This window comes from Galeopterus variegatus, unplaced genomic scaffold, assembly GCF_000696425.1.
Source record: "Galeopterus variegatus unplaced genomic scaffold, G_variegatus-3.0.2 Scaffold3021, whole genome shotgun sequence".
Lineage (NCBI taxonomy): Eukaryota > Metazoa > Chordata > Mammalia > Dermoptera > Cynocephalidae > Galeopterus > Galeopterus variegatus.
Window position 1 is genome coordinate 99905 of NW_007729132.1, and position 15301 is coordinate 115205.

At 38.7% G+C, this 15301-nt stretch overlaps 1 protein-coding gene across 1 annotated transcript in view; it reads left to right on the plus strand.

The window, feature by feature from the left end:
- The first annotated feature begins 889 nt into the window (after window positions 1-889).
- The window catches only part of PTH2R (parathyroid hormone 2 receptor), a 103424-nt gene continuing 89012 nt past the window's right edge, over window positions 890-15301 (plus strand). Inside the window, exon 1 of the mRNA XM_008583743.1 lies at window positions 890-1159. Coding sequence (XP_008581965.1) covers window positions 1085-1159 — 75 coding nt within the window. The 5' untranslated portion in view covers window positions 890-1084. The remainder of the gene's footprint in view (window positions 1160-15301) is intronic.

Here is a 15301-nt window from a genome sequence, read left to right on the forward strand (position 1 = left end):
CTTACACCCCCCCCCCCAAAGTGTTAAAGAATATTATTACTTGTCTTTAACGCCTGGATCAAAAACTCACAATACCATATAAAGAAAATTTGACCCAGAAATATACCTCTATCTATCCATATCTCTTTATCTATCTATATACGAGTATATATAATGTAACACACACACACACACACACACCCTCACACACACTCACTCTCACACACCCACACTCACACCCTCACCCCCCCCACACAGCCCACACTCTCACACACTCACTCTCACACACTCACACCCCCCACACACACCCTCACCCACACCCACACACACACACACACTCTCACACACCCTCGCACCCACACCCACACCCACACACGGTGTTACTATAGCGGTCAGGAGACAACGCATCAGAGAGTAACTTTAGAGGGCTGTAGAGACTTGAGCACACAGCCGCAGATGCAGGACCCGCCTGTCCTCGCTGGTCTTTAACCACACCGTCTAGCGTCCCCGAGGCTGATGGTCTGCGCGCCACTGGACAGGAAGGAATTTTTGGACCACTCCCCAAGGACCCAGAGAGCCGCTAGAGGCGGCGCAGGGCCCCGGCGCGGAGTGGCGCGACCGGGGGTGGGGCATCAGTGCCTGTGGATCGGCTGCCCTTAGCCCCTGGCTTGCTGGACCAAGTGACTGGGAGGAGCTCGGGCGCCTGCGGCCGCTCCTGCAGCAGCGCGGGGCGCGGGGCCACCCCTCGTATAACTTCGTATAATGTATGCTATACGAAGTTATTACGCTTTGACTGGGAGGAGCTCGGGCGCCTGCGGCCGCTCCTGCAGCAGCGCGGGGAGCGGGGCCACCCCCTTCCCGCCGCTCCCTCCTCGCCGCTGGGACGCGTGGCTGCGAGTCAAGCCCGGGACGCGCGCGGCTCTCCCGGGAGGACCAGACCCAGCCCGAGCGGCGGCGCGGCGGGACGCGGGCTCCGAGACGCGGGACCCGCTGCGCCTCGGTCCCGGCCACAAGTTTGCCCCGCGCCAGCCAAGTTGGAGAGTCTGGAAGCTTCTCCCGGGCTCCGGGAAGACGGTCCCTGCTTCTCGCTCTGGCTGCTCCGGGCATGGCCGGGCCGGGGACGTCTCCCCACGTCTGGGGGTGGCTGGTGCTCGGCAGCTGTCTCCTTGTCGGAGCCCAGGTAAGAGCCAGTGTCCCCGGCACCTGCTTCCCGGAGCCGCGGGCGCTCCCAGCGGCGCATCCGTACACGGCCGGCAGGTGCGGCGGGCACCGGGAGCCGCGCAGATGGGCTGGGAGCGCCGGGCTGGGAGCCTGAGGAACTTCCCTGACTCTTACAGCCGTAGTCCCCGTTTGATTCATCCAAGTCATTTTTGTCTGCTGGTGTCGCTTTTCAGAAATTAAACTTGGAGAATCGATTGTGATCACTGGCTGAAAGCATGACGGGCTCTCTCTGCCGCAGAAGCACGTATCGTAAAAGCGAGAGACTGGATAGAATAGAAACATCGTGTTCAGTACGAGCACACCTCAGATGTTCATGTTATCAATAAGTGGGGCTTGTCGTTTTCATGCTGCTAATACCGTTTAGAGATTTTCCTGGGCCATCTTTCACAATGGAGCCTCTTTAATAATGTGCAAGGCACAATTCGTCCGCATGTTTTTTTTTTTTTTTTTGAGTCAAATAAAATGTAGGGTTTGCAGTCAGTTTCTCAGATGAGCTGGAAAGACGCAGGTGCTGGTGGGTGTTGTGCAGTTTAACAACCCCGAGAATTTAAACTGAATCGTGGTTATTTCTCTCTGGTTCGGTAGGGAGCGCACCTTGACCGTCAAATGATGCCCTATTTTTTTTTTTTTTTTTTAAATCTTTCACCGTGAGAAAATTGAGGGATTGGTTTAAGTACCGATATTAGGTTATTGGCTTTCAGATGACCAGTTTAAATTTCAATTATTCTAAAAGTGCAGTTTAAAGAAACCTATCTGTCATAGTCATAACTAAATAATTTAAAACTTAAAAGGGATTTTTAGGAAATAGGTGCCTTGCTAAATACCGAAACATGACCAGGATGGTTCATGTAGAATTATTCTGTTAAAAAGTCAAGCAATCGTGTGTCATACATTGACTAATAAGATTAACAATAAACGTTTAAAAGTAGGGAACACTCAAACTTGAAAAAAATCACCTGCTTAACAGAAGGAATGTGAATGCATGGGAAAAAAATCCCAAAGCATTTGGTGATAAATTTCCATGACAATTATAGGACCCCGATGATCTCTAATGTACTTCCTACTTTCTGTCTCATAGGATATTTGGATAATATGCTAAACGCCACCACCTCCTTGTATAAGGGACAAATGAACTCTAACCATTTATTTTATTCAGTGTTCTAGATGAGTTTTTCTAAGAAAACAGGGAGATATTATTTAGTTAAATAAAGAAAAAAATCACTATGGGACTATGGATAAAATATTTCCTTTTCCTTTTGCTTTCAATAAAACAGACAGGACACTGAATACTTTTTCTTTAATAACTTTAAACCAGGGTTTCTCAACCTTAGCGCTAATGACATTTGAGCCATATAATTCTTTGTTCTGGGGAGTTGTCTCATATGTTGTAAGATATTTAGTAGCATCCCTTTCCTCTCTCTACAGATGCCAGTAGCACCCCCGCAACTGTGATGACCAAAAATGTCACTAGATGTTGCCAAATGTCCTTTGGGAGGCATAAATCCCTCTTGGTTGAGAATCATTGCTTTCAACTAATTTCCATTTATGTTTATAGATTAAGAATTGAATAAAATCACAGTTTGTACTAACGTATTACAAACATCAATTTTTTTGGCATTTTAAACAATATCTGAAGTTTAAATTAAAGTGATTTACATTGAAATATCGACACATTTTTTGACCTTCAGTTTCTTTATCTTCAAAAGAGTCATATTTGACTAAGATTTTGTAAATCTTGGCTTTAGGTTATGGTCATTCTCTACTCTGAAATTCCATTGGTTAACTTGGAGATATAATAGAGATTAAAAACATTCTGGATATTACTCCAAGTGTCAGTTGCTGATTTTATTAGCTCAAGTATGCGAGACAGTATGAAAAATGAGCCTGGCTGTATTTATTTTTAGAGTACTCAGTTAATAATAACTAGCTAATACATATATTTAAAAATTATAATATGTTGATACAAGACCAAAGGGAACTTATCAAAGCAGAATGAGCTTGTGTAGAATAAATGTTTAGTATTCAATAAACATTGGATTGCATCACAAAATAGATGACATAGACTAGTGCTCATCAATTGTTTTAAAATCTCTGTTGTTTTTGGTTGGTAAAGACGCCGCCTCTGCTGCAATGCACAGTTTGAAACCTATGCATTTTATACATCATGTCATGATAGAGCCCAGCAATGCATTTCCTAAAGTCAGATTATCACATGGTAGTGGGGACGACTATGTTTAGTATTTTGTTTACTCTGTCAGTGGGTCCTCCTGATAATAGAATTTGAGGTGGATTTAGGGGTGCAAGAGGCTTATTGGGGGAGCAGGTAATGTCTGTGAAAGATAAAAAGGCAGGAGGCAGAACTGGATAGGAAGAGCATCAGACCAGCAGGCAAATGTGACAAAGTTTTGGCCAACTCAGTGGACAGCTCTGGGGCAAAGGCTGCCTGTCAGAGGAGTCCCATGCTGTGAAGAAAAATGGCCAGGTCCTGCTTCTCCTGCCATGCTCAGTCGTTGGCTGGAGGTTGTTTAGAAGATCATTGATTTGGCTGAAAAGCTGCGACAGGTGTTTGAAAGCACTGCCCCTGGAGGCTGTTGCCAACTGCATTCCTTACAGATGAATGGTGAATTCTTTCCTGAAGGACTGTCTCAGCGGTTCCCCTCCATGGCTGCCTCCCCTACAAAATTATTTCAGTTACCTTCTCTGGGCTCTGTGGCCACAGATCCGTGTGGCTCTCAGACAGTGTGTGTTCTGGGAAATGAATGTAAATCCATCACCGTGACTGGAAAGAATTCCTGGAAGCGCATGACGCTGAGTGGAGGTATATAGATGCCATCCAGTACCAGGTGTGAGTAGATACCAGGGGGCAGATTTCACGTTCTGGTTGTCACTCACTTCTGTCAGAATGGAGTCCCTGCACCACCATGGCCCCGGAACCCAGGGACCCTGGGAAGCTGCATTCAGATTACTCCTCCGGGAACACCCAGTGTCCTTGTGCATGAAACTGGATCTCTCTGCTCTTACTCTCCTTTTCTGTGCGGTGAGGAGGGAAGCTCTACTGACCTTCCAGTATGAAGATTCAGAGTGTACTGGAAAATCAGAAATCTCTTACTGGGTGGGAAAAATGACAATCAGTTGTGATATTTATTTACTTGTAAAGTGTCAAATACTGTGCAAAACACTTTAATCTGTTCTCTTATTTAATTCTCATAGTAACTTTATGAGATAGACACTATAATTATTCACACTTTTATAAATGAGGAAAAGGGGCAAAGAGATGTAGATACCTAACTCACACAGCTAGCAAGTGGGGTAGCTGTGATTTGTACTCTGGCTTCTACGTTGGAACCTACCCCTCCTACTGGTGCCCTTATTGTGGAGATCAGGTGGACACTGCTTAGCTAAATTGTGTATACACATATGCTCTGTCCCAGCAATATCCACCCCTAGGTATATATCCCAGAATATTTCTCATACAGGTCTATATTGTTCATTGCAGTAATTCTGTGGTGTTGGAGAATTGGGGGAATCTGAATGTTCATATGGGGTATTATGCAGCAATAAAAAGCAATTGATTAAATGTACACAAACCAGCACAGATGAGATCATAAAAACAGGATAAGATATGACACAGAAACAATAAGATATATGATGTAAAGCCATTTGTGTGCATTAAAATACATGCATATAAAACAGATTACTGTATTGTGTATTGTGTAAACATATTCAGATAAAAGATGTATGTGTGTGTATATCACATAAATGCTTGTATATGGGAGGTAGAGAAGTAAGGATATAAAAATAAAAGGTAATAAAAATCACTAAATCAGCAAATCAAGCAAGCCTACACTTTGTATCTCAATCTCTTGTGCTATTTGGAAACAGTGGTGATAATAGATGGTGTTGCTTTGTGTTACTTCACCCCCCCACAGATTTGTCACCCCACTTCCCCTGGATGACGGAGACACAAAGGATTACTCAAAGCGCATCTCTACTGAGCAGTGAGAGGCCCCAAAGTGGTTAATCTCCCTTTGTGATGCTCAAGCGAGAGCCATGCCTTCCTTGGGAAATTAATGCCGAATTGGGGTTCTCTTCCTACATTTATTTTCCAGACCAGGAAGTTACAGGAAGAGACATAGGTGGGATTATAGTTTAACAGTATAGGCCGGTAACTCTCAGTGAAACAAGCCAGATGACACTCCAGTAAGGCAATTAACAAAGGCTTGATCTTAGCAAACATTCCTTCCTACAGCAATATCTTAGTGTCTTTACATAACAATCAGTAACTGGTCTGTCTTTGAGCAAGCAACCTGCTGTGCCACAATCCTTATCTTGCAACAGAGACTTATACCTGAGGGAAATTTCCAGTCCTTTGCAAGGTCAATATTTGAAACTGCAAGGCTTTGGAAAACCAGGCCCTGTGAAGTACATATGCTTTTTAGTATATTCCACAAGATGGAACTACCAACAAGCCATTACTGATAGATTTAGGAATGAGGTTAGTTTTAGGACATAGGCAGCCTTTTCCAAGGTAGTAAACTAGGGGACTGCCCTTAGCACAATCAAACTGAAACTTGACTGCTGATTCTATTTATATTGTGTTATTGCCACAAGCACTATTGTAGATAAAGGTCCGATAGCTGGTTTGCTCTCCTTCTTTCCTGTTGACAGCCAGGACTGTTTCCATTTGTCCTTGTGTCCTTGCGGGGTGGGCTGCTTGGTGGCTGCACTCACTGTGGGTTGTCTTGTGAGCCCTGGAGAGCCCAGAAGGAGCGAGATGGAAGGGAGCCAGATGTTGCTTTTTCCTGGCAATGCACAGAGAGTAGGTTTTATTTTCCCAGAACTTCTTCCGTTCTTTGTGAATGTAAATAGAACATTTCCAGCCAACATTCATGCATCCATTTATTTTCCTGTCTTGGCCTTCAGTTGGTCTTGTCATCTTCTAGACCTGTCCTTGCTAGTTTCATCTCTTCTCTGGGTTAATCTTCAATTTTTTAAATAGCTATATGACTTTAAATGACCCATTTCATCTTTTTGAGTCTCCATTTCCTCCACTGTAAAATATGAGCAATAATGGGATTTACTCAGAATGTGAGAGCCTTGAATTTTGAAAAATACAAACAAAAGTCTTCAGGTGTCTGATGATAAAATGTCAGCTCTTTCCTCTTCTTCTATTAGTGGATTAATCACATCCTTTTTCATGGAATGATTATTAGATTGAGATGTTTCTTAAACATTATTGGAGACACTGAAGTCTTTTAAATGGAGTGTGTGTGTGTGTGTGTGTGTGTGTGTGTGTGTGTGTGTGTGAGAGAGAGAGAGAGAGAGAGAGAGAGAATTTTGAGGCTATTCCTTGTGCCTGCAACTCTCTTTTATTCCTTATGGCTTCTCCTTTAGGATCCATCATCTTCCTGACAGCAATTGTACATTTAATTCACAGTACTGATAGCTATTTAAATAAATATTACATTTATTTGTTTGTTCATTTATTTATGTATTGGCGGCAGGCTGGTACAAAGATCTGAACCCTTGACCTTGGCATTATCAGCATCATGCTCTAACCAAGTGAGTTAACCAGCCAGCCCTCATATTACATTTATTAATATGAGTACTTGATTAATATCTATCCCCCTCTGAAAAGATCCTGAAGACAGAGCAACTAATCAGAAGGTACCTGCAGAAGCCCTGGTAATCACTGGTGTGTCCTTGTCGAAGTTGAGATGCAAGAAAGTAGATGGATTCAAGAGATACTTAGAAGGTATATTCAATTACAGGAAGAGTGGATTGGGGCAGGTTTAATGAGTTATGTTTTTAGATAAGGTAGGTGAGCATGAGATATTTACTAGATGGTTGGATATTGGATTATGGATCTTAAGAAAAGCTCTGAAGCAAAGGTCTTAAAGAAAAGGTCTTTAACATCACTGTGTAGAGAATCCCTGAAATCACATGTGTGAGTGATATTCTCAATGGGACTATACTGGAATTAAAAGAGCTGGCCAACTAGTTTAAGTAGAGGCATGCAGATTGTTTTTCTATGAGATTACTGCTGGGTTGTAAATTCACAGGGGAAAGAGATTATGTAATAAACCATTTGGAACTCCTTGTGACAATCTGCATAGTGGCTTTGGGTGGTAGATTCTCCATAAATGTTTGAATAAGCTAATTTGTATTTCTTTCATTCCAAGAAAATTTTATCTTCTTTGATCCCATGTGGAACTCAAGTCTCTAATCATTTACTCCAGACTTAACTTGAAAAAGGCTACTCTATTCTGAAGGGCAGAGGTGGCTGCCCTGGGTATACCAGATGCAATAGAACCTGCATCTGGTCGCAGAGATGCAAAGAGGGATGAATGCTGCTCCTAAAGAAACTCTCTGAGAGAGTCTGATGTTCGTAATGACAAACAAGCAGGCTAACTGCTGGCTTTAGCAGGCATTCCACTGGTTGATGGAATTCCACACATTCTCAAAGAAAGTAAATCATAGCTTTCTGGGGTGGGAGGGAACTATACAAAATGGTTAAAATTAGAGACTTTGATATCAGAACTGAATTTCGAGTCTGTGTCCTACTCTCTAGCTGTACTTAATATCTCAAAAAATTAGTTTCTTCATTTGAAAAATGTAGATGAACTAATACTAAATTCATTGCTCTGGTGTGTGGATTATATGAAAATCACGCGAGAAGCAATTAACACAGTATACTGCCTATGACAGAGTTTGCTCACTGTGTTAGCCATTGTTGTCATCGTCCTCATTGTCATCACCATTGTTATCATAATTTCTATTACATTTTCTAATTAGTTATTGCTACTATAGAGAATCTCTATTATTTTTATTTATTGATTTATACCTGCCAAGTTTATTACTGAATGGTAACAGTTTTCTCTAATATCTGTATCTGTTATTTCTTTTTATTGTTTGTCTTATATTGTACTAGCTAGAACTCCCAATATAACATTATTTATTTTTATTTTATCTTCATTATTTGAGAAAATTTTTTTCCAATATAACATTAAATGGTAGTATTAATTGTAGGCATCTTTTCTCCCTTCTTGCTGCAATGGGACTGCCTTTAGAGATTTATCATTAAACATGATATTTGCTCTAGTGTTTAACAAATGTAACACCATTCCTAATTTTGTTAAGTTATTAAATGTAAGGCTAATATTCAAGTTTTGAATTACAACATGTATGATTTTTATTTTAAAGTCATAAATAATATATTATCTTTTAAAAAATAGGTCATATTAGTTATATTGCTCTTTTGCCACAGATTCTGGGTTATTTGAGGGCAAGAACTGATTCTAAATTATTTTTCCACGATGTATGGTATCCAGATTTTGGTCATTAAATATTGGTATTTGCATGATAATAAGTAGAAAGGCTATTGTGTATTGCTACTTGAATTAGCAAATAAGTAAAATACTCTTATTAAATAATAAGATACAGATTGATAACAAATTAAAATATTCAGCAAACAAACAGAAAATGTTGTTTAATACTCTCTGGCCAAATATTTAGGTGACAAAATAGGGATGGACGTACACGTGTAACTAAAGTTCCTGAAGGTAAACTTCTGCCTCTCTTTTTTAATAAAACCATTTGCATCAAATTGCAAACTGGGTGAAATTTCCTACATGAGAATAATTTATACTGCTTGTCACTTTCCTTATTTGTATAATCAGGCTAGCTTTATTTTCAGTGAGACAACATTTTTGTTATTTTTAAAAATAGATTTCTTTCTGAGAGCAAAGATTGTTTAACAATGCATTTAAACCACTTTTGTGGGCATGAGATATGTCTGAGCTTGCATGTACTTCTGCCTACACTACTAGAGAAAGTGCTTTCAGGAAGGCCCTCGTGCATATACTGAGTGCCAAGGTGGAAAGTATCTCAACATATATTCTAACATCTTATTTCTTAGATGAATAAAATCCCTAATACGATATCCAGAAGCTTTTGGTAGTCATGTAAGAAAAACTTAAGCACAATTTTCATATTGATTGAGTTTAGAGATCTCTAAAAGCTGGAAGAAACTTTGAATAGACTTGTGGGGCTTTCCTGCAGCCTGAAAAATGTTTTTAAATATCAATCCGAAAAACGCAGCGTACTTCTATTTTCTACCAGATTGGTACTATAGTAGTAGTGGCATTTTGTTTGTGAGTATATTGAATTTTTTACCACTCTAGAACTATAATGTACTTTGTGACCTACTCATGGGCCAGATCCATGGCTTGGATTTCTTTGATATCTATCTTCTGACATTGTGTCTATCGATAGTGTCTCTCCTGTGGTAAGTTTCAACAAATGATCGTAGATATGCTCAACACGCCCCACTGCTAAACCAGCACAATCTGTGGAATAAGGAGATGACTGGCTAAAGGCTTTTCTGTGAACATAAAGAGGAACGCTTAATTAAAATTCTTCTTCCGTAGGTCTTTTTATTTTCAAGTTAATAACATTGCATTGAACTACTAAGTGTTAATATTTATCGTGCAGGCTCTTAGGCTGACTAAGTCATGGCCCATCCTCCAAAGAGCTGCCACTTAGAGGAAGAGACAGATTGCCAACAATGCAAAGATGAGCTCTTGGCCTCCGCTCTTGACTTCCATCCCACTTCCTGCAGGAGCTGTTAATTTTCCTTTTCCTAATGTGTCTTGTCTGTCTTTTACTTTCATATTTGTTCAGTGTAGGTCGTATATCTTCAGCTAGAGATGGAAAAGCCTACCTGTTCTTTGCGAAAGTTTTCTCATGTTCAACGTTTTTTTCTTTTTGCTCCTCTGTGTTTATCTTTATCAAATATATTTAGACAGTGATACAAGTATAGACGATGATAATAGAAATAATGATAGGCCACATTTATACAGTGTTTGTTACATAAAAAGGACTTAAGTACTCTATATGCATTATTTTCTTTGATCCTCACAACAGCCTTATGAGGAAGGTGAATAAGCATGTTAATTGCTTCCCCAATATACTTCCATTCCTTACCAATTATTTACCAAAAAAGGGCAAATGGTAGAGTAAAGATACACTGTGACAAAGGTGAAAAGCCCAAACCCCCTGCCCTCATGAAGTTTGCATCCTCATCCTCTGGAAGCCTGCCCTTCCTGTGAATACAGATATATGTGCCAAGAAATTTCTCCATGTTACCCAGTTAAATATATTGTTGGCAAAATTTTGAAACAAAATAAGGTTTGCTTTTTGATTATATAGATTCAGGAAAACAAAGAATGCTTTACCTAACCAAAAACCAAACAATCAACAACTCAGGACAATTCAACTTAGCCAGTATTTTGAGGGCCTTTCATGTGCCAGACACTATGGTAATCACTGGAAATACAAATACGATGAAACACATGCCCACGTTTTCAGAAACACCATGTTCAGCATTTTTAGAAATGCTTCCAAATTTGAATTAATGTTTAATACAACCTTTGAGTGATGATGGTTCCTTTAGGAGGGAAATCAACTTAACAAACACCTTATTTTGAGTTGCTACCTCTTGTGTCTTCTCCCCCTCATCTGTCCAAAAGTTTGTCTGTCAAATTGAATTGATCTCTGACAGTCTTGTCAAAGATAACTGTTTTTTCTTTGCCCTCACCAGGGTAGGTTTTATGTGGCCTCAGGTAACACCACAGAAGCCTCTTACTCTTTTGGAAACCTTTTATTGTTCCCAGATCTGTTGACTAAATTGCTCAATACATCTTGCTTCTTCTTACTTTTTTTTTTTCTCCCTGTTCTTCACTCAACAGAGAACATTTTCTTCTTGGCCTCCTGTTTTTCACCCATAAAGCTAGCTCTTGTCTGATGGACGGCCACATCTTTCTATGAGAAATTAGGGAAACCAAGGTTTAGTTGTAGTATTCACCCCTTTTTTGAAAGGCTGTGGAAAGTTGTTTAATTTACATGTTCTCACAGGAATTTTCCTTTATATTCTTAATATACATGGATAATTGCTTTAGCTAATGAGTGCACAGAGTTTCTACTATGTGAAAATGCACTTTATAGTTTGTGGACCTTATGAATGGTGATTTTACTTCATTGCTTTTGCTCAAAGTTGGCCTCCTCATGGCTGATGTATAGGCACCACACTACTTTTTCCAGTCTCTACTCTTTCCCAAGGTCGCACAGCTGTGCTACATGACAGATGTGTTGCCCGAGGCGGTGAGACTAGTTGGAGATGGATAGAACATTGGCCACTGTTGCTGTTAATGTGCAGATCTGTGATTTGGCTTGCAGCCTGATTTTCTGTAATCTCAAACTCTAGTTGCCAAATTGCTTGAAGGAAATGATCTTCATGATGTTTTGTCGTGTCCAGCAACAGGTCAATGCTGTTTTGATAGTTTTGTCTGCTTTCATTGACGTATGAAATGAACTCCATTCTAGAGCAGTGCTTCTAACGAATAAGCTTGAATAACAGCCAGTAGTGCTGTGTGAGAATGTTGAACTGGGAGACAGGAGACCTGGCTTGTAGTCCATGTTTACTATAAATTACCTGGGTGGCCAGAGACAAGTGGCTAAACTGTGGGTCTCATTTCTTCATGTGTAAAGACGATAAGATTTTGAGCTCTAAAATACCAGGGATTCAGATTTCTTAAGGTTATCAATACAGTGTTGGTTTTAAAAAGAACTTTTTTGCAATATGTATAAAAACATAATAGGAGTCCAAGACGAAAAGTGCCCACATTCCCATTTAGTCCCCATGTGCATATTCAATTAATATATACTTTAAATAGCCTTAAATGAAATTTTGTATATTACATTTTCACTCTACATTATACGGTGCATGTTTTCCCTCTTCCTACAACTATTTTCCTGTTTTATACCCTCCTTCTCCTTCCCTCCCACCACTGTCCCCACCCCCCAGTCCACTCAGATAATGATGTGTGTCCCTATGGCCCTTTCTCCATAGCTCATTTGATCACAGAAACTATAAACACATCCATAGTTATTTCACTCTTGTTTGTTTAACAAGTGACCACAAAACACACACATACACATACACACATATGCACACCCCCTGAATGTTTGTAAAAAATGTAAAAGACTGGTAATTTAAAGTCATTAAATTATATTAATGAGCAGAGAGCCACTATTTTGGATCTTGAAACAGTTGTCCCCTTTTCTTCCTGCAATGTCATATCTCAACATGTGTTGCTATGTGAGGTTAGTATAACAATTTCAGACACAGTTACAGAAAAGTAATTATTACAGAATTTCTAAGAACCAACAAAATCAGTTGGCAGCATCTGGACACAATCAAGTGTCACTGATATGTAGGAAGAAAAATCAGGCTTTAAGGACTGAGGGTATCCAAAAGAAGCTGTGCTCAGGAACTGTAAAGTGAGTTACTTCAAAATGGAATTTGAATTCTGGTATGATTTCAATAGTGCAAGATCTACACGTAAATATTCCTGTGTACAAGATTATTTTTATAATATTTTTGAAAATTGTTGACATGGGGAATGTAAAATATTGATTACATTGAACATGCATTATTTTCACATTTCTTTGGTGTTCTTTTACTAGACACCTTTTATTTACCCTTATTATCTAATTAGCCACCCTGAGTAACTTCACAACTAAAAGTAACATTCATTCCACAGTCCATGTTCTTGATATAGATAGTGACAATAGTGGTTAATAACATTTTCGTATTGAGTCTTGTCCATGTGTAGATATAATATATGCTACACAGTTACATTCCTCCTGGTATTCCCCCAAGCCCTCTAAAAGCAATAACCATTTTACTGTTTTTTTTTTCTTTCTGATCATCTTTTGTGTCTTTTGTTAGCTAATGAAGACAGTGCATATTTTCTTACAGTACAGGTAATATTTATTCACGTTTTGTCTAATTTCTTTCCTGTCTTTACCTATACAGATTAAAAATATTACTAAATTGCAATATATAATTTTGTATCCTATTTTTCTCCCTTTAATATTATATGACAGAAAATATGATAGGGTGACCTAGCATTTTTTTATATAGATGTATTGTCATTAATTTGAATGTTCTTCAATCGTACATTTATGTTATTTTAGTATTTTTCTATTACAAATAATTTTTAAACAAAAAATGAATAGGTAATTTTGAGTTGGTATACCCTCAGTTTTCAACTTTATTCCAAAACTTTTATCCACTAGAACAAAATATTATACTATAAAGCTATTGTAACCAAAACATCAAAATATCATGACATTCTTCACAGAAAAAACAGTCTTAAAATTCATATTGAACAACAAAAGACCCCCAATGGCCAGAATAATCCTGAGCAAAAAAAAATAAAGCCAAAGGCATAACACTACCTCACTTCAAGTTACACTACATTGCATGTGAATTTATGATTCTCTCAAAATAAAGAGGTTTTTAAAAATTCATGCAATGAAATTTTTAATTAATTGGTTTAATGACTATAACCGTTAAGAATACCAAATGTTTTTTAAGTTAGATTTTATTTTATTTATAATTAATTAATTAATTAATTATAACCTTATTCAATCTCTCCCCAACCCCCCTCACCCTCCCGCTTACCAAATGTTTTTTAAGTTAGATTTTATTTTATTTATATTTAATTAATTAATTAATTATAACCTTATTCAATCTCTCCCCAACCCCCCTCACCCTCCCGCTGCCCAATCTCTATTAACCACAGATTTCTTGTCTCCTGAAAGTTCAATGTATTATTGTTGCCTGTTCTTTCTTTCTTTTCTTCTCTCTTAGCACCCACTTATGAGTGAGGACATGAGGTATTTCTCTTTCTGTGTCTTGCTTATTTCACTTAACATAATTTTCTCCAGACTCATCCATGTTGTCACAAATGGCAGAATTTCATTCTTTTTTATGGCTGAGTAGTATTCCATTGTGCATATATACCACATTTTCCTTATCCAATCATCTGTGGATAGTCATTTAGGTTGCAATGTAAGAAATAATAGATACTGAATATCTTTCACCCAGTTCCTCCCAGTGGTAACATCTTTCACAACTATGGAACAATATTACAACCAGGAAATTGACATTGATACAATCCACCTCCTTATCCAGATTCTATTAGCTTTATATATACTCATTTGTGTGTGGTGTATTTAGTTCTATGCAGTTTTATCACGTGTGGTTGTATGTGACCACTACCACAGTCAAGATACAGAACAGTTCCATCACAGGAATCCCTCGCACTATTCTTTTACAGCCACAACCAGTTCCTCCTGTCCCCCCTCAACACCTGGCAATGCTTATCTGTTCTCTATCTCTGTAATCATTACATGACTCTTAAAAACTTAATCATGCTTTGTTTCTAAGTAGTAATTGGAGCTCTGCAATAATAAATTCACCTGTAGTTAAAATGAAAGAGAAAAGGATGAGTAAAAGGTTTGGAGTATGACAGCTCAATGTGATCACATTCCTAATGTTGTCATTTAACTGTTTATGAGCCACACCACAGATAGAGACATTTTTTCTTAAACCATTTTCAATTGGCTTTTTGCATGAATAGAGTCATGGGAATTTTTATAATTTACAGCCAAATGTGCAAAACAAACTGGTCTTCAGATTTAGTTCTGAGTTAGAGGTCATTTTGTGAAATGATTCAGAAATTTGAGAAGCCCAGACATTTTGTATTATGTGGATGTGTGTGCCTGGGCATGTTTATGTGTGTGTGTGTTTGTGGGTATATTTATGTTCTATGTTTGATCAGTTTTTCCTGTTTCATGCTGAATTAAAAAAGGACAAACGATAGTACTTCATGGTTGCTGACTTAATTAAAGGTGGATGATTCAATGATATTTTCCCTAAAGATGTCAGTTTGTTATAAAAGATTCCTCTTCCCTATTTTAGTTCAATATTACAGACAATATATTCTAAATAATTAAAAACATGTTTCATTTTCAAACTCCCTTCACAATATAAACACTGGCTACCCTCAAGGGAATGGCACACTTGAGAGTGACACTGGCATTTAAGACAGTAAAATAAAACACTCATAAGTTTATATGAACTCTTTTGAGGCCTATGTGAAAACATGGAAAAGAAAGTTAATGAAACGGATTTATTATTTGGCCCATGAATATTAGAGTACATCAGAAACCCTGAATTCCAAGCAAAGTT